General features: G+C 38.9%; 2 protein-coding genes across 2 annotated transcripts; one reads left to right on the top strand and one right to left on the bottom strand.

Moving 5' to 3' along the window:
• Positions 1–1,350: 1,350 nt before the first annotated feature.
• mrps16 (mitochondrial ribosomal protein S16) lies at positions 1,351–3,632 on the top strand. Its single transcript, XM_055027089.1, has 3 exons — positions 1,351–1,691; positions 2,192–2,458; positions 3,135–3,632. Exons 1-3 carry the CDS (start codon positions 1,679–1,681, stop codon positions 3,260–3,262), a joined length of 408 nt encoding a protein of 135 aa, XP_054883064.1. The 5' UTR covers positions 1,351–1,678; the 3' UTR covers positions 3,263–3,632.
• Positions 3,633–9,883: 6,251 nt separating this feature from the next.
• On the bottom strand, positions 9,884–16,901 carry errfi1a (ERBB receptor feedback inhibitor 1a). Its single transcript, XM_055027372.1, has 4 exons — positions 16,697–16,901; positions 13,291–13,496; positions 13,091–13,167; positions 9,884–12,980 (listed from the first exon to the last, which is right to left on the bottom strand). The coding sequence occupies exons 2-4, from the start codon at positions 13,443–13,445 to the stop codon at positions 11,926–11,928; spliced, it is 1,287 nt and encodes a 428-aa protein (XP_054883347.1). The 5' UTR covers positions 13,446–13,496; positions 16,697–16,901; the 3' UTR covers positions 9,884–11,925.
• Positions 16,902–18,715: the final 1,814 nt, after the last annotated feature.

Below are 18,715 nucleotides of genomic sequence, written 5' to 3'. Positions count from 1 at the left end.
GTGTGAAATCACCATGTTCCAAGACTGGGAGTGGTGGCGGGGTGGTTGGGCTCTCAGCGGACTAAAAGAAAAAAATAATCTGTGCTCTCGGACAACATGAGGCACAAACAAAGGCTCCTGAATTAATGAGCAGACTCAGGTAACTTTGTTCTCATCTCTCCTGGAGTTGGCATTTCAAGCTCAATGTACTGTTCAGCTACAGACACGACAAACTGTTATGTAACAATAAAATGATGTGACTTTATTCGAATGCATTTGTTCCTTAGACGCTATTGTTATTAGAAATATAATTTAAACTAAGCAGTAATTATTCTTAAACGGAAAAACCTTGATGTCTCTAAATGAAGTTATAACAGCAACAATAACATCATTGGTAATTTTGATATTAATAAAATGAGTATATCACATTATTTGTGACAGGATATAGCTAAAAGCTATTGAGTTTACATATATTTGATATTCTAACTATATTTTTTGCTAATTGTAGAAGTTTGTCATCAGTAATATGTTTGGTTTTGTACTTTAAGGACACTGCATTACAAACAAAACACATATAAATTAAGTAAATATTCCTTTTATCACAGAAAAAAAACTATTTCAACACAAAAGAGAAATTATTTTGCATTCTATGCAAAGTATTAACTTGATTTCCAACTGAAATAACCCTTGTTTATAAAATACATCGTTTGGTATACAAATGGGTCAAATTAGATTGATTCAGATTATCAAGCAAAAGATAGAAATTCTTTTTTTGTCAAGATGTTTATGTTATAGACTGGTGCATACATAATCCAAAATGAATTGAAAAATAGTCTATAATATAATTGATTGCTTAAATTTTATTTGCTATATATAAATTTAGCATTAATCTTCTGTAAAATTAGCAAAAACGATGTATCCAGATTTTACAATAGCTTACAAAATTATGTTTGTAACAAATAACTTTCAATTTACCTATTCCTGGGGAAAATCATCAAATGTCCGCCCCATATAGTAAGGTGACCATTTTAATAATATTGTAGTAGGTTTTTGTTATTATAAAAAATCTGTCCTATTTTTTAAATTTTTGTTTCAGTTATTAGAATTTCCACTTCCAAAATTCATAATTCTCCTGTAAATATATATTTATTTTGTTTTTTTTCTTTAACTAAATTTGAAAAAACAACAACAACAACAACAACAACAACATATAAATATCACAGAGAAACGTGAAGTTGGATTTTTCCGCTAGAAAAATGAGCAGCGACGTTACAAAATCTTGAATTTCTACATCAATCTACAAAGTTGTAGCGTTCAGTGGTCAACGGTCCCATGGCGCCATCTGGCGTCCAGCAGCGGGAACAACGACGCTGCTGCGTAACATCCGGCTAAAACATGGCTGCGCCCTGACAAATGTCACACTCTCTCGCTAGACAGAGAACATTTTGGTAATATTCGCAGGCAGATCAACAGTGGAGCGAAACATCGAAAGCAGAAGGCCGTGACGATCATCTGTACGTCATTCTCCGTCCTCAGAGGTTTTCTCGTTTCTTTAGCTTAGCTTCAAAATAGCTTAGCATCGACTGGACCGCGGTTTGGCTATTTACTGTGCTATGAATGACATTTGCACAGTTTAGCGCAGGAAACTACAGTTGTCTCAACATTTAAGCCTGTATTAATTTCTTCAGGGTGTTGCATCATGGTGCATTTATGTGAGTATAACATTTAATTTCCTTTTTTTATCTAGAAGACAGTTATTAAGGTAAATATTGTCTTTATTTTGACCTTTGCTAGTTTTTCATCATTATATTTGCATAATTTTTGATAAAGTGTGTACTACATGTCACCTTACAGCTTTAGTCAGTAAGTTGGTAATCTCCTTATTAAATACATTCCTAAAATAACTCTGGAAATTCATTATTAACATAAGAAACTAACATCCAGTAGGTCAGAAAAAGCTTGTTTTTTATCATCTTGTTGGAGGATATTTGTCATCAGAAGTTGTGCATTATTTAATTTACACTGATCCAAATACATTTTCTACACAAAATGATTTTTAAATAGAATCTAATCTGTAATTTGTTTGTATGAAAGTTAATGTTTATCAGTGGAAGTTCGCCATATGTCACTGATGCAATAAGTTCATTTGAGAAGAAGAAGAAGAAGCATGTTTTCCTCTGATGGTCCTTTTTGTCCTGATGTCCTCATGCAGCGTCCCTCCTTTTGAAGAACTACCACGGCGGCTACGTCGTCATCCGGTTCGCCCTCTCAGGCCACAAACAAGCCAACCGACCCTTTTATCGCATCGTGGCGGCTTACAACAAGAGGTCAAGGGATGGTAAATACATCGAGCAGCTGGGCAGCTTCGACCCGCTTCCTAACATTTACAACGAGAAGCTCGTCAGTTTCAACTTCGACCGGCTCAAGTACTGGATAGGCTGCGGTGCGCACCTGTCCAAACCGGTGGCCAAACTTCTAGGTGTGTGCTCACTTTCTTTGTTGAGTCCAGGAGGACCTTAAATAATTTTTATCAGCACCTGCACCTTAGAAACCTCTGTGAAGTTCTTTACTCTAGTTTCTGCTGTTTGAAGTTTTTTTTTTATTTCTGTAAAATATTTACCTCTCAAATATTTATGTGCATGCAACATTACCTGAAGCACCTTGATAATGTACTTTGATTCAAAGGTTTGTTGAAGGTCAGGGGAGAAACAAAACAAATCAGTTAATAAAACTAACTACTGTATTTTCATGACTAAAAATCATATTTTTCATACTTTGGCTGGTTGTGCAACTTAGAAGTGTTTTTTGTTCCCCCTCATGACACATATTTTTGACGTGTTGAATGTTAATTTATACTGACAGACATGAACCAAGGATGAGGGTTTCTTGGTGTTACGGCAAAGTACAAATGTACTCCATACTTTAGTGATTTTTATTTGTAAAATAAAGTAAAGCAATGCATAATTTTAATTTCGCTACTTTGAGGTTGATTCTAATTTATGACGCACGCCTAAAACACTTTGTGGTTTTATCTGGAACATGAGTAAATCCATAGAAAGTTTAGTAGCCTTAATATTTTTGCAAGGCACTGTGAATGAGCCAGGCCGTACCTGCTTCCAAAGTTTAAAAACAACTTTTCTTTCTTACATCCACAGGGTTGTCTGGGTTTCTTCCCCTCCATCCCATGACGATCACAGAGGCAGAGCGTCGAAGAGCTAAAGCGAAGCTGGCAGAAACAGCAACAGAGGACCCTGAGCAGGAGGAGAAACAGGCTGACGTGTGATCGGATCAATCAGAAGCTGCTGTTACTTTGGAAGAAAACTTACAAATACAAGTTTTTCTCTTTCTTGGTGGACTGCTCAAAGCAACTGATCTAACGTCTTGAAGAACAAACTTTTTCAAAAATGTGAACAACTCATAATGTTGGAAAATCTCAACAACTTTGAGTTGATCGTGGATTGACAAAGGCTGTATCTTATTTTTTTTATTATTAAAAAAATGTGTCATAACTGCAAGGCTATGCATGTTTTTATTAAAAACTTTTTCCCCCTTTTGAAATCCACTCAAAACCCTTTTGTCTCATATTATGTCTTTTTGGTTTGTACTTTGGAGCCCTGTCAAAGAAATAAAAGTGCAAGGAGTTTGTGTATGTATATGGGGGTTGATGGCAAACACAAAAATCATTTTAACTAAATCACTACATTTTTTAAAGAATAAAAACTCCATCCTTCACTATTTTTCTGAGAGTTGAGACAACATTGAACTACATTGAGATCACTGACAGAAGTGGCTGCTGAAGTCAGTTTACAGTCACAGTAAAACGTTAATTCACCTGCTATGAACTTTAAATGTTTACATAAAAGGTTTAACTTAAATTGCTTCTGGCAAAGACTAAATAAATGGGTAGAAGGTAAATTTTGCCTCCTACTGAGCAGAAACCTAATTCATTACAATGTATTCATTTAAAAATGAAGAACAAAGCCAAAACTTGGAAACAACATAAAGAAAATTGAACAGCATGCTTTTATAGCTTGCAGAGCTACTTCAAATAAGACAGTTTAAACTGGGTGTTTTCTTTTTTTAGTTTATTGGTTTTCTCTAAATAAAGTGATATTATTGCAATGTTGAAGATTTTATCTTATAAAGGTAAGAAGTAGTTGTCTATGTGAGCAGGGATAAGACATTAAACAATGTTCCATTATAAAATAAACCAATATCTTTCCTAAAGGACTTTTTACATTCTTCATCGGTGATAAAATGTGTCTTGTTTTATAATTCATAAATTTATGAGGAGGTTTTTAAAGATTGACTTCAGTTAAACCTGATAAGCCTCCTTGAAACTTACTGTTCAACCAACTAAAATTAACCCAACGCTTTACCAGGAACCAGTTCGTCATAAGAGCAGAAGCTACTGATAAACTGGCAGAACTGGGAGTTGATCGGCGACTGTCAGGTTTAGGAATCTCAGTATATTCATAATTTCATGACTTCCTTTAGAACATGTGTGACAAAAGTCCCCTTAAGTCTCCATAATTAAGTTACAGCTTTAATAGTTGAAATAACGGTCATTGTCGAATATTATGACAATAATGACTCAGCTTAGAGAGAAAGCGAGACTTTCTGCTGCGACATTTCAGCAGTGATTTTCTGAACAGCAAACAGGGACGTGGACGACCTCAATCAAAAGACCATCTTCACCTGGTCACAGCTCGTTTCTTTTTGTTAAAATTTATATAATTTGTTACACTAACTGTGATCATGTTCAATAACCTAATAACTGATATGTTGAGTAAAATATTATTTCAATAAAACTCATAAAATCAGTGGCACACAAATCATTTGTTTCTTTCTATCTACAGAGGCCCTGAAATGCCAAAATACAAATTGAGGTTCCTCTCCATTTAGTGACTCATACATACAGATTTGCAGGCATGTTGCTCTCCACACCTTGCGGAGAAATGATAGTACCCAACAAAGTAACCAGAAATCCTGATCTTTTCAGAAAATAGCAAACGTCACATCTGGCTCTGTCTCAGTTGACCTCTTTTCCAATTTGTGACCCTAGTTTGTACTAATGTAGCCATTTCATCCCATCCTCCTTTCGTTTTGTACCCATTTCCTTCGTTCAGCTGCTATATGACATTGATTTTAGTGTAGTCAAGTATTTTCAGGAATGGTGGAGTTAGACGGTTGTAAAATACTCAAACAATTTAATTAAAAAGTTTGGATCCCACGCTTTTCTATTTGGTTCAGATTCTTGTTTTGACCAGTTGACAGATATGTTAGATTATAGACTGTGATGAAAGCACTGTAACTTCTCAATGATCTTTTGCTATTCAACGTTATTTATTGGGTCCTCACAGAGAACTCATAAGAACTCAATACTTTTAAAAGAATGAAAGTGTGAAGGGTTGAAATGGCCAGAACTCAAATGTCAATATGTCCATGATGATGCAGCATTGCAAAAAAAAAAAAATTTCATCTTGCACCTTGTAGATTTTCATCCATGCATTCTTTCATATGTTATCCAATGTGATACCAGCTGGATCCCTGGTGACAACTCTGAAATCTTGAGTCTGCTATCAAAGATGACATTAAAATCAAAGTGGAAGTTTCTGTGGACATTCTAGTCAAATTCTATAGGAAGGATCCCCCTTTAGAAAAATCCAGCAAGCAAAAGAACCTCAACATTTGCATGTAAATGGGATTGGACCCATCTGCCCCCAAGTTGCAGCTGAAATGGAGAGTGAGAAAATGAGCATAATCCCCTCAAGAGTGAATGTGTAACAGAATATATAACTACATGGTCGCAAACAAGCCTAGGTGCTAGAGCACGAGCAGCAGGGGCATGTTAAAAAAAAAAAAATTTTGCACAGATGTACACACATACACATGCATACTAATAAGAGACCCAGAATGGAAGAAGATTGTACACTATTCTCTTTATCGTACACAAAAAACTGTACATGTTGTATATTATCAGAGTGTAAGGAAAGCCTGCGACAGACTGGCGACCTGTCCAGAGTGAACCCCGCCTCTCGACTGGAACATCAGCAACATTTAATTACAGTAAAAAATATGCTTGATAAAAGATTAATACTTTGTGTTGTACTTTTCATACTTAGAATACTTTAAAAATGTTTGTATCTTTTGTGAATCGATAATTTTTTGTTAGTTTTTTTTGCCGCAGGGAAAAAAAAATGTGTTGCCATTTTTGTATTGTGGACTAGGGGTGTACAAAATCACCGCTAGGGTCACAAATGGCCCCCAGTCCACTCTTTGGACACAACTGTATATACTCCAGGCCTGGTGCCCTGAGCAAAGTGGCCTGGGAAAAATTAGTCCAAATGTTAATTTGAGCCTACATGTATAATACATGTGATCCTCACCACTTGTTTAGTCTTATGTTTTACATTATTTGCTTTAAATTGTTCCTCGGAGTACCTTTCTTTAAACCTCCAGCAAAACGAGAATGCGTTGATGTGTTGCGGGATGAATACACGCTAAAAGAATGAAGCTATAAGCAGTTACTGACAGTGACATCAGCTGCCACGGTTCACAACTGAATGAATAGTTTTGAGTTCACTGCAGAAAACCTCAGTTCCAAAACTAGAGAGCCTGCCCCCTTCCTGAACCCGTTGCTGGCAGTCGGTTCAACAAGAGAGGAGCCTGATAAGTAAATCCTTTGCTCCCATTCTTCTTTCAGATAATCTCTAATCCAGAGGTAAGCCTGAAGTCTGTGAGCCCAATGCTCAAATTGAAGGTTATGGAGCTGTTGGGTCTTTAAGATATGACAGGTTTGAGTTTGACAGGTGATCTGAGATCACTTTTGCTGGAGTCTTATAAAGAGTGAGAATGAACAGTTTTTAAATGATGATTTAGATAATTAGACACAGATTTAATCCAATATTCCCTGCTCAATGCTTGAGCCAAGGGACATAATCTGTTCAAAAATATTTCTGGTTTAGTAGCACTGGAGGTGAAGCTACTGCCATCCAGATAAATGTAATGAAAGCATTTTATTAACCTATCCAGTATCCAGTAGAAATGTGTCCTCTTCTTTTGGAAAAGATCTTAAAGGAAAGACCTGCTTTTTGCGCTGAACATGTGTTTTTACTGTTTTAAGATCTGGGGTGGATGTATTTGCATTTATATTTTAAATCCACAAAAAATTTCTCTGGAGTTCCCTAATGGACTTTACTGTCTTCTGTCACTAGATGGCAGAGATGTGTTTTACTGAGACGATTGTGGAAAATGAATACAGGGAGACATTTAGAGTCACTGACAACATTTATTTGATTTTCAGTTGGATTCAATGTAAAGCAGTGATATGAAAGTGCTCCGAGTTTGAAGCAACAATCAGTCGGACTGTGCTCTTGTAAATCTGAACTAAAATAGTTTCTGCTTCCTGATGTCAGAAAAACTATTTTGCAATTTAGCTAGTTACACTCTACCTCAGTTATGTTTATGTTCTTTTTTCTTGTTTTTTTTTTATTTTTTTATTTTTTTTGGGGGGGGGGGTTGTATTGTTTGTTTGTTTACAGACTTATATTTGTTTTTCTTGTTTTTTTATTATTTGTATTTTAAGACCAACCTGTCAGTGGGACTAGATATGGAAATTAACCCCTGGACAATAATCTCACGTTTTTGCATGCAAATTTTCTAAATCATCTATTGTCCTTTAAAAATAAATAAATAAACTAAACTGAAGCAGAAATGTATCCAGGAAAGACCCATTCAAGCCTGACCAGAGTTCTGGTTTATATCAACATTAAATGAGCTTTGTCTCCATCTAGTGTCCAAACACTGCAAACATATTGACTAATTTATTTACCTTCAGTTTATATGTCTTTTTTCATATGGCGCCCTGACTTGAACACATTTTAACCACCATGTTGGTGGTGTTGGGTTAAATATTCAACAATCTGTCTCCCTCCCACTGCAAATGATAAGACAGATACAAGCAAACATAAGAAGTAATCATTTGGATTTCTGAGTTATGCACATGGTAGGTAAGTTAAAAGAAGGAAGACTCTGCTTTCTTCTTTTTGCTGTGGGAATTTATATATATACATATATGTATATATATATATATATATAATTTTTTTTTTTTGCAGTAACTCAGTTGGAAAAGTGAAATGTGTGCTACACATTTATAATAAACAGTTTTAGTCTTAAATTCAATACATTTTAATGGCTTTTAGTTACTTCATCCATATATCCTCTTATATTTGTAGTCAGTTAGAGTCACTTCTATGTCCAGCCATCATTGGGAAAGGAGCGGGTTAAATCCTGGACTGGTCACCTGTTTATGCAGGCAGCACAGAGACACACACTGATTTACACTGTGATTTATTGGCTGTTTTAGTCTGGCTGGATAACCTTTTGTCCATCATCCATTTGGATTCGGAAAGAGCTGAGGGAGAATCCATAGAGAATCCACTTTGCAGAGTCCATCCCAGGGTTTGAATCCAGTCAACTTAGAGCTATGAAGAAACCCTAAATTGGTTTTTCAAAAAATCAGAATGACTAAAAAAAATCAGAAATATTTTATCCAAATGGTCCTTATTGAACACGTTAGCTACGAAGAACTGAATCCAAACATATTCATGTAAAGTTGTGTGAAAGAAAAAAGTGTGGTGCACTCAAAAAATGGATGCCACACACAAACATGGACTGCAGTTGTTGCAATTTTCATGATAAGCCACTCCTGAACTGGAGACAATGTCAGGAGTGTCTTATCTGGGCTGAGCAGAACGAGGGTTGGTGTAAGCCATAAGAATCGAAAAATTATTATAAACGCTGGAAATAAATGAATCTTTGTTCAAGAAATCTATATGTTTTAGATTTTTAACTGAATAAATGAAATTAATTAATTTTAAATCTTTAAAATTGTTAGATCCAACTTAAGGTAATTATCTTTTTTAACACAGAAGCATGCCTTTCTCCAGACAGCCAGCAGAGGGAGTGTAACAATAACTGAATCTGTAACTGGAATCATCATAATAGTTTTCATCCAAAGAACAAGCTCCACAAGTCAAACAATTAGCAAGAACTTTGAGGTCAGAATAAAAATCTTCAGCTCTAAATAAATTCACTCACAGGAATTTAATTACTCTGGAAACAGCTTAGTAAGGAAAGACAGGAAGTTATGACCAATTTTGGAGCATAAAATAAGGAAACAGAAAGAGGACAGAAATAGACTGACATGCTGAATGATGTACTCTTAGAAATATCCCGTTGACGAAGTTATAAAAATATCTGCAAAAAAATAAACCCGACTTAAAAAACCACTTCCTTCTTACTATAAATGATGCCACTTTGTGTATTCAGATGCTTGTCACAAACCTTGCTTGTTTATTTCCAGTTCAGCAGATGTTTAAAACAAGCAATCTGCCTTTCTCTTGCCTGAGTGAAAGAAGTGGAAAGTTTTGTACCTGAGCAGATCTAGCTGCCACCATTTGTTGCAAAAATAAATAAATTAAAAAAAAACACCTAATCTAGAGAATCTCAAGTTATTGTGCCTGTCTGCAAGGTTTAACTGAGTGTAACAAAACAACAGTTGATCTGCAGCTTATTTAGGGGATATTTGACTTTGCTCTACGTGTTTGCCAACTGGACTCAACGGAAGAGTATAAAATAAAAATAATTACTGTTAAAGTGTATATTTAAAAACAACTGTGTGCTAAGTTGGCTGACAGGGAACAGGAGGGCAGTCATGCAAGGAGGAAATTGCTTTTTAACCAGGAAGAGGAAGATTTTACACCTGTCGCTCTTCTTTCTCTGGATGGAAGCCAGTGACAATAAAGCGCAGCATGAGGGCGTGTGGGTGATAAAACAGGCCAAACAGCTGAAAGGAACTGAGTTCACGCTGACAGATTCAAGAAACAAGGCTGAAGCAAGCTCATAAATAAGTCATTTTATTTTGGCTTTCTTTTAAAAGTCTCAGCTATTCATAATAACAAATGGAATTGTTAAATACTGTACAAAGCATACTGAACTCTCTCAGTGCATTTTGTTTCAACCACAGCAGAGAAGTTATTTCTTGATACACTAGTCTTCATTTAGTTTCATTAATTTTCATAAGACATACAAATACCTTAAGATTAAATAGTGTGTGATGTAAACATTTCAAACATTTAGGTCAAAAAGCAACATTGTTGGATGGTGAGGAAGAGGAGCATAGAGGGCGTAGACTTCAATGACCGACTGACCTCAAAGGTTATGTTTCCCAAAAACTGAACACCGTGTTTGATACCGAAGGAGTTACTTCAATACATGTGCTACAATTTTCACAACATCCGGGTACTTGGTGAATAATCTACAACAATAAAACTCTTACGTTCTTCCTGGCTGCCAGCAGCCAAAGTCTTTCAGGCCACACCCACTGCAATCACGTAAAGCGAGGAATGCGTGTGCAGAACAGGAAAGTCGGTGTCAGGCAGGCAGGAGGCTGAATCCTGCACCATCGCTGTATCAACTGGTTGGACTGACATCCCTTATCGCAAATCTGCCTGATTTCAAATCTATTTATGAATATTAGGTCAAAAGTCAGGTCACATATTGAGCTTGGGGCCTAATCTTTAATGTTTTAAAACCGTTTTGGACAATTTAATGGAAACATTGATTGAGTTGAAAAATGTCGTAATACTTTTCTCAGAATGTGACCAAAAGTAACGCTGAGCTCAGTTTGACTTGGAAGCCAGATTTAGAGAATTACGTGTTGAGTGGATTCAAAAGGTCGCAAAAGCTTGTGGGATTGAACAATATAACTAATAATATATTCCTTTCCTTTTTAAACAAACGCTAAAATGAACATGTTCATAAAAATATGTATGTATGCCAGTGGTTTAATACAACACACACTATCAGAAGTGCTAATAAATAGCTTATAACCACACTTTCCAATATGTGTTACATGTGCGACAGCCATTTTGGATATTGGTTTGAGGCATTTCTGTTCCCTTTCTGACTGACTTCTTGGAAAGTCCAACTTTTGAGCACAGACAAGATTTAACTATTGCTTCCTCTGACAGTTTGAGGAAACTTCAGTAAAGATGCGTGAACACGATTACTTACACAGACCTGGACGCAGGCTGGAAATAAATGAATGTGTGCATAAAAAAAAGAAACCGCACACAGTAACAGGTTGTGTTGACAATTCTCTACGTGTTGCAGAAAGTCCACCACTAAACGATTATGAATCACACGCACAAACACAAATACTCTCTCAACAGACAACTTCTCCATATAAGCTGCACCAAAGATTCCTTTGGAAACAAGCATAGCTACCAGAAACAACGTGGGGAAAACACAGAACGAGTTAAACTTGAACTCCATCACGTCAATGTTGGGATAAAACATCACACTGATATCTAGAATCCTTCATTTCATTAAAAAGTTCACTGGCATGGGGTTTAGACTTCATATATTAAGTGTTACATGGTTTACATTTACTGACCTTTTGTTCCTCGTCAGATACAAAAGCAGCATCACAAAAAGTCCCATGTGCATTACAAAGAAAAATAAAATATCCCCACCATTCCAGACACAAAACACTGAGCACACAGGATGCAAGGCCCGCTCGCCCCTCTTGACTGTACCACATCGTCAATGACAACTAAAAAATAAAAAAAAGAACAGTACAGTAATGAATGTCATGAAATAAAATCATATCAAAAATAAGCTCTACAAAGTTGAATGTTGATCACAACCCTTAGTCTGACGAAGCATCTTAGTTGTGATAGCTGTTCAACATTACCAGTAACTGTATACAGTGCACACATACCCTGTGAGTTAAAAAATACGTGGGGGTATTAAGAAAAAAAACTGTAAAAAGCAGCAGTTTGACTGTTAGCGTCTGGTTTCACTATTTTGTCGAGTGTTTTTTTTTTTTTTTCCCTTTGCTGATGTACAGTCCTTCTCCTTCCACTAGAACCTCTCAAACTAAACTAGATCTACTTTCCTCTTGGTGTGGCAGTCACAGGACGAATCTCCAAATGAAGGCCGCTGAGGCAGAATGTAGTAATGCGTGCTGCTGTCGCCTTTCACGATGATGGGATCGGTGCATGTGGAGCCCTCACTGTTCTGTCTATGAAAACTCCGACAGCTAACATACTTGGGGTCTGGTGCAAAGCTCTGAGTTGGGGGCATGACTCCGTTTTGATACGTGGGGAGGCTCTTTGGACTTGGGGTGCGGGAGATGCTTCTGGGAAAATGGTCCCTTGGGGGCAACTTGGGTGGTTTATCATCATCGCTGTAAGCCCCTGAGGAGACCTCTGCTGACCAGCGGCGCGATTCTGTCGTCTTGACCATGCGAGGAGGAATTGGGGGTGGTACCTCTGGTTTGTCTGAGCCATTGGTGTAACGTTTTGGACAGAGGCGCAAAAATGAAGGTTTGTGTAAAGAGCCCGCAGGGCCGGAGTGAGAACGTCGTAGCTTCCTTTGAGCTTTGTCCTGCGGTCGCGGACAGGCCACATGCTCTGGGGGTTCCTGTCGCTGCTGTTCATGCTGCTGTCGCACTTCCTGCTGATGATATGCGTGATGGTTATGGTGCTGGTGTTGGTGCTGGTGTTGGTGCTGGGGTTGGGGTTGGGGTTGGGGTTGGGAGTGCTGCTGGGTATGTGGCCCTAAAGGGCCATCGTAGTAAGCATAGTTTATCTCCCCAACATTTCTGAAGCTCCTTCTGTGGGAGAGTCCACATCGAAAAGGAGACGATTTGGAAGACTGGTCATCATTGGAGACAAGGCGGCAGCTTTCATCTGTACTGGTGAAAGATTCCACCTCATGATCCATAGCCTGCTCAGTGGAGATGTCTGTTTGTGGTGGGATGGGGGGCAGGGGCTTTGAACATCTAACTGGCGTTGCAGGTGGACTGTTCTCATTGACAGAAAGCCTCTGCATGTCATCTGCAGGACTCGGGGTGGATGGCTCCATGGCGTGGGACAGGGACAGATGGGAGGGTTTCTTCTGGGCTGAACTCTTGGGACTGTATTTCTGCTCTGTTGATGAAAACAACAGCACAATAATCACTGCATCGGTGAAACAAGGTCTTAAGAATGGTTACAGCTCCATCTTTCAAAAAAAAAAAATAATAATCCAACACACTTACTCTCGTGGCTTTGAGGCGGCGCTTTCTGCTGACCTCGGTAGTTCGTTTCTATTTGGCTTTCCATTGCAAAGTAGATACTGTAAATTAAAACAATATATTTTAGATTTCAGAACCTCAAATCACACAAGCATAATTTATTTTTCGTTTACGACACTTCAAAAATGAACCTGAACTGCTTCTCATCAACATGTCACACTTACTGGTGTATGGGTTCCTGGTGGCAGCTCCAGGACGGTTTGGATCCAGCCATGCTGTGACAGTAGCTGCCCCGGAGGAAGGGGTTTTCTGTGAGAAGAGAGATCTCCTGGGCAGTCAGGCCCACTGTGGACATGCTCCAGGCACAGTCGGATCGCATCAAAGTGAGGAAACACTCAGATCACCCGGCCGGCTGCCCCTGCTTCTCCGTCTGAAAAAAACACACACAAAAGACAGACTTGAGGAGGATGAAGACTGAAAGCAAAAGAAGACAGAGAGAAAACCCCAACACAAAACGTCAAGCAGTTCATGACTGACGCGATCCTTCACTAGGAAATATTCTCCTCTTTGTTGCTTAACTGGCGCAATTTTAATATTGTTCTGATTTTTTAAAAGAATAAACTTGGAAATTTTTATCTCGGGTGAGATCAAGATACAAATGAAACAGGTTTTATGTCTGATCTGCATGTTTCACAGAGTCTTAGTGCAAACACAGGAGTCAGAGCCAACTTTCAATTTTCTTTTCTGCACCTAACAATGGTTCTAGTTTATTTTAAAGCTCGACTGTGCCACACTCCAGTGCCGCAATCCTGCTCCTCCTGAATAGGAAACTATAAGGGGCTCCTCCTGTTACCGCAGATAGACTGGATGTTGCAAGAACTCCGATGTCAAGTGACCTGAATTCTTGTGTCACGTCAAGTATGTGTCAGGCCTGAGTAAACAATGAATACAATATTCAGAGGGGTGGAAACCTCGCAGCGTATTGATATTTCTGGGGTCAGCCGTGAGCGCTGGGAGCAAAATTTGATCTGGCTTTTGTGTGACACTGAATTTACATTTACATGTGTCACTGTCTAAGCAGAGCTGTGCTTGGAAACTGCTGGGGAGAGTTTGTAGTTTGTTGTAAAAATCTGGCAAGCCGTCACAGATAAATCCCAGATCAAGACATACGTAGACAGTTTTCTTCCATTTTTCACAAGAACAGCAGAACCTCCTGTGCTCCAGATGAACTTTCAGGTTGTATGAGGTCCTGAGCAGAATCTGAGTTGGGACTATCAGAACCAAGCCGAGTTTAAATTTGTTTTGGATGTTGGAGCTTGAGAGGGTTCTTGTTTAAATCATTTTAGATCTGCCAACCAGCAGCGATGCAGGACAATAATGTTGCATTTCTCTACATTTTATTTGTTTGCCTGCGTATTAATTTGAACAGTCAGAGCTTAACTATGGTGACACCTGCTTAACGGGATAATAACTACAAGAAAACCAAATAGTTTACACCTACAACTTGTAGAGAAGTTTTCTATGCCTGGCAGCCATATTGGATTGTTACAATTTTGACTTTAAGGAGGATTCTGGTTGAATTTTCCACAGGAATCGCAAATAGTTTGTCCACAAATAACCATGAATACACAAGAAAGCCAGATAGTTTTCTTGTGTATTCTTGTGTATAATTTGTTTATGTCCCTCCTAACTGCTACAATGAGCATGCAACCTCAACCTGGACAAAAGAAGCAGATATACTTCCTATATAATTATGGTGTTTTCTGCAGTATAACTATGATGCATTAAAACTCAGCTAGAAAAATGACTTGACCAAGTTGACTCGAGTTGGAGAACCAGTAAAATTTGTCAGTTATAGCTGTGCTGCTTACTATTAGCATTTCCAGCTAATAACACTGTAATTCTGTAACACTAAATAAATATGTTCACTAGTAGAAATTGTACCAAACTGATTTTATGGCATGCAAACTGTCTAAAGTGCTACTAAATAGTTAATAGCTGCAACTTTAATCAGATGTAAAAAGCAGATATGGAAGTTGACTCTTTGTTTATTTGTTTAAGGAACAGAGAGGCAACACTACATCCACTGGAGCTCTGAATTGTCAGTTTTGATTGGATTAGTTCTGATCAATGGTGAATAGGTAAAATAGAGAAACATTATAGCTTATTTAAGTTCCGAGTTCATTGAATTTGTGGTTGTGTTTATTTGTATTTGTTTTGATGATGTAAAACAAAGTGAAATTGGCCAAATTCAAACAAAACCAGAACTGGGTGTCTGCCAGAAGAACCCTGGTCCATGCATCTGCATGCAGGTGACCCCAGCTCACAAACACGCAGCAGAAAACGATTTCATTTGCACCATTTATGGCTCTGTTAGCATACTTTCAAGCTGTAAAGACTTTGCCAAGTTTGAAGGTTTTTAGAAGGCTTGTCTTTCCGGAAGCAGTTGCAAGGTTTGCCTGTGCTGCAGGCCTGCGCTGTGATGGCTTCTGGTCTCCTGGGCCATGTATTTATGTGCTGACCTGACAGCTGCTGAGAAACAAAGCTCTAAAACAACAGGAAGCACGAGACAAGCCAAACTGCCCAACAAGGTCTGCAGGAGCCCCAGCCGCCCCGCACCCCAACCCCCCGTCCCTCCTCTTCTCCCACCTCCTCATGTCCTGGGCTGCCGATTCGGTTCGGCGGAGACGGGAAGCAACATGATCCTCGATAATGAAGCCCCTGAGGCTTGCGCTTCCTCTTGCAACAGGTGCAAAGACAGTCCATTCTGGCAGCAAACCACAGGCGCATTTACAGGCAACAGGATTAAACAAATGATGTAGGCCATCCTGTCTCCTCAAGACAAATTCTTTAGGTCAATTAATTCTGACCTTCTGGCCAGACAGTGAGGGCTTTCCATGCTGGTAGAGTTGGACAAACTTCTGCTGAACGGGATAATAATAATAATAATAATAATAATAATAATAATAATAATAATAATAATAATAATAATAATAAATTGACACTGTGGTGCATTGGTTTGTTTCCCTGTGGTTTTAAAAGTTGCAGTCAGAGCTTGAAAGCAGCGGTTCACACCCCGCTCATGACTCCCCTGCAGCAGTTTCCGAGCAACCATACCCGCTCTACCTGTGCTGCAAGCAAACAGCGCGCACACCCCCTCACTTTACCGGATTGAGATAATAATGGTTAAAAGCCCTGGAGCAGCCAGGTGACTCACGCCACAACAGAGGACAGATATTTGGCAAGCACTGTGATGATACACAATGGATGATTTCCTCTTCATCTGTAGGTGGGACGGACAGATGTCAGGAGTTGATATTGCAGCCCCTGCATTTTGAACGCGCAATTTGCGCAAAACTGCTCTGATCATTCACCCGTTTTTCTAATTGCTGTACGTGTTTATGAATCTGCTGAGAATCTCCAGCTCATCTGTCAGAACTGCAATCAGAACTGGATCAGATTATTTATTTTATTAAAAATGTAATGAAAGAAAATAGATGGAAAAGAAAAATAAAGCAGACATTAGTAATAATAATAAAAGATGTGTGATCTGAAGTTGCACCGAGTGTGCCATAAGCAAAAAAAAAAAAAAAAAAAAAAAAAAATGTCAATATCACATTATGGACTCACCTAAATAACTCCTCTGCTCTCCCCCGCTGCCTGGCCCACCAGCAGTCCTGTTGTCCTTATAAATAACGATCCGCTGCTTTTCTCGGGGTTTTGCTTGAATTTGTAAAGACTTCAGATTTCTAATGCATTAAGAACAAGACGCCTGCAAGTTGGCGGCGCTCCGACTACACTGTGACACTTCTAGATCCCTCCAGTGTTGTATTGAGAAATGTTTTATAAGCGCCACACCACACAGACACGCAGGCTCCGCCTCTGTCCTCTCTTAAAGGCGCAGTCCCTCTTTTCAACCAGAATTATCTGGCTACACGTCACTTGCATATTGATTGAAGAATCGCCCTTGAACCTTTAGGTGTGCACTTAGATATTCAGTCAGCGCACAATAAATGAGGCGCAGTCAGTTAGGATGTAATTCCTTGGAAGTGTGCTGTACCTGCATGCAATAAGCAGAGAGACTGTATCTCAAAGCTGTTGCATGCTCAAACTGTGCCTGTTGAAGCTGCTCACCGGAAGGTAGGTTCAAAAACATATCGGATGAAAAACGTCTAACTTGAAAACAGTCTCATTTTAATACAAATGATGAATTCCCTTTGTGCTTGCAAGTCTGATTTCGACTCCAGCGGGAAGAGTTTGAAGTTTTTAAAAGGAAAACATATACATTATCTGCTTGAATTGCTGTTAGTAGTTTGCGCAGAAAAAATGAGCAGGTATAATAATAATAATAATAATAATAATCATAATTACTTCTGCTCTGGTCACAAACAATCACACTAAACCATTGCATCTTAACAGAATACTTTTGAGTCGGTTGCTCCCAGATCTGAGTTTGTGACAAATGATAGCAACAAGGTGTGACTGCAAGAAGTCCCTAATGCAAGTGTGACCCTAAATTCCTCATGCAACGTCTGGGCAGTGCTGATTAGACCTCTCAAACCTTCTTGTGTACAAGCTCCGGCTTGTACACAAGGCTGCAGAGGCAGCAGTACAGGTCCGCTGGCAGACAGTTGTGATAATGGGGATTGCTCCAGGCAAGATAACACAGAATGCAGGCAGAAAGAAACACCTTCATCTGCACAAAACATTTCTGACAGCCTAACTGAGCTAAGCACTTCTTTTTCTCCTTCTCTTTCTGTATTTTCTTTCAGCCAGACCTGTTTTTCACTCGTCAGACATGATGACCTCTGAACACAGCTGAACAGAGAGACTTTAGTCTCATTAATTTAAAATGTGCACAATTATAAATCTCCTGTCTGTCCCACCTAGCATTTCCTGCCACTTAGCCCTGCTAGACCATAAGTGGTGTGGTATTAACTCTGTAATCTAACTGGGCTAAACAAACCCAACACTGACATACGCACTAAGCAAACACAGTGACACAATGGCTACAAACAAGTGGAATCAATAGAGGCAGAAAAGCAGAGGTGTGTTTGTGCAGAAAGAGAAAGAACAGACTGTTTCTCTTCCCAAGTTTGGGAATCCTTTGCAGCTTGCTTCCCCTGCTTCCAAACCCAAAAAGGCTTATCACTGCGTGTTTGGACCTCGCACGGACCAGACGCTCACTAATCCCCTTTTATAATTTCAGCCACATTTTTCGAATTCCTCCGGACAAGTTGTGACCAACGAAGTGAAAAGAGGTGGAACCTGCAGTGTATCTGAGCAGCAGTGACAGGATTCAGTTTGGCTGGTTGGGTCGGAGAAAGATAAAAACATGGATGGTTAATGTAACAAAGCTGTGAGACTGTTTTATATTTTGAATTACTCAATGAATCTCCAAGTGAGCTGGTTTCCATGTGCCGCCAAAAACATAAATAGGCTTCATGTCCAAGCGATCTCTCCTCCCTTCGCTTCCCCCGCCCCCTCCCGGCCTGTGAACCACACTGTGATGTCACTGCTCACAGGAAGTGCCTTTTAAAGGTAGTCATTAGAGGAAAAAAACTAAGTCAGGGAGTGAGATAAGCCAGAGGCAGTCCCGCTGAGAGGTTGAGATGGCAGATCTTGTGTCAGAGAGGATATACCCTTCTC

The sequence above is a fragment of the Poeciliopsis prolifica genome, unplaced genomic scaffold (genome assembly GCF_027474105.1).
Source record: "Poeciliopsis prolifica strain line A6 unplaced genomic scaffold, Auburn_PproV2 SCAFFOLD003, whole genome shotgun sequence".
Taxonomy (NCBI): domain Eukaryota; kingdom Metazoa; phylum Chordata; class Actinopteri; order Cyprinodontiformes; family Poeciliidae; genus Poeciliopsis; species Poeciliopsis prolifica.
This window is presented reverse-complemented; position numbering and strand designations above follow the sequence as displayed.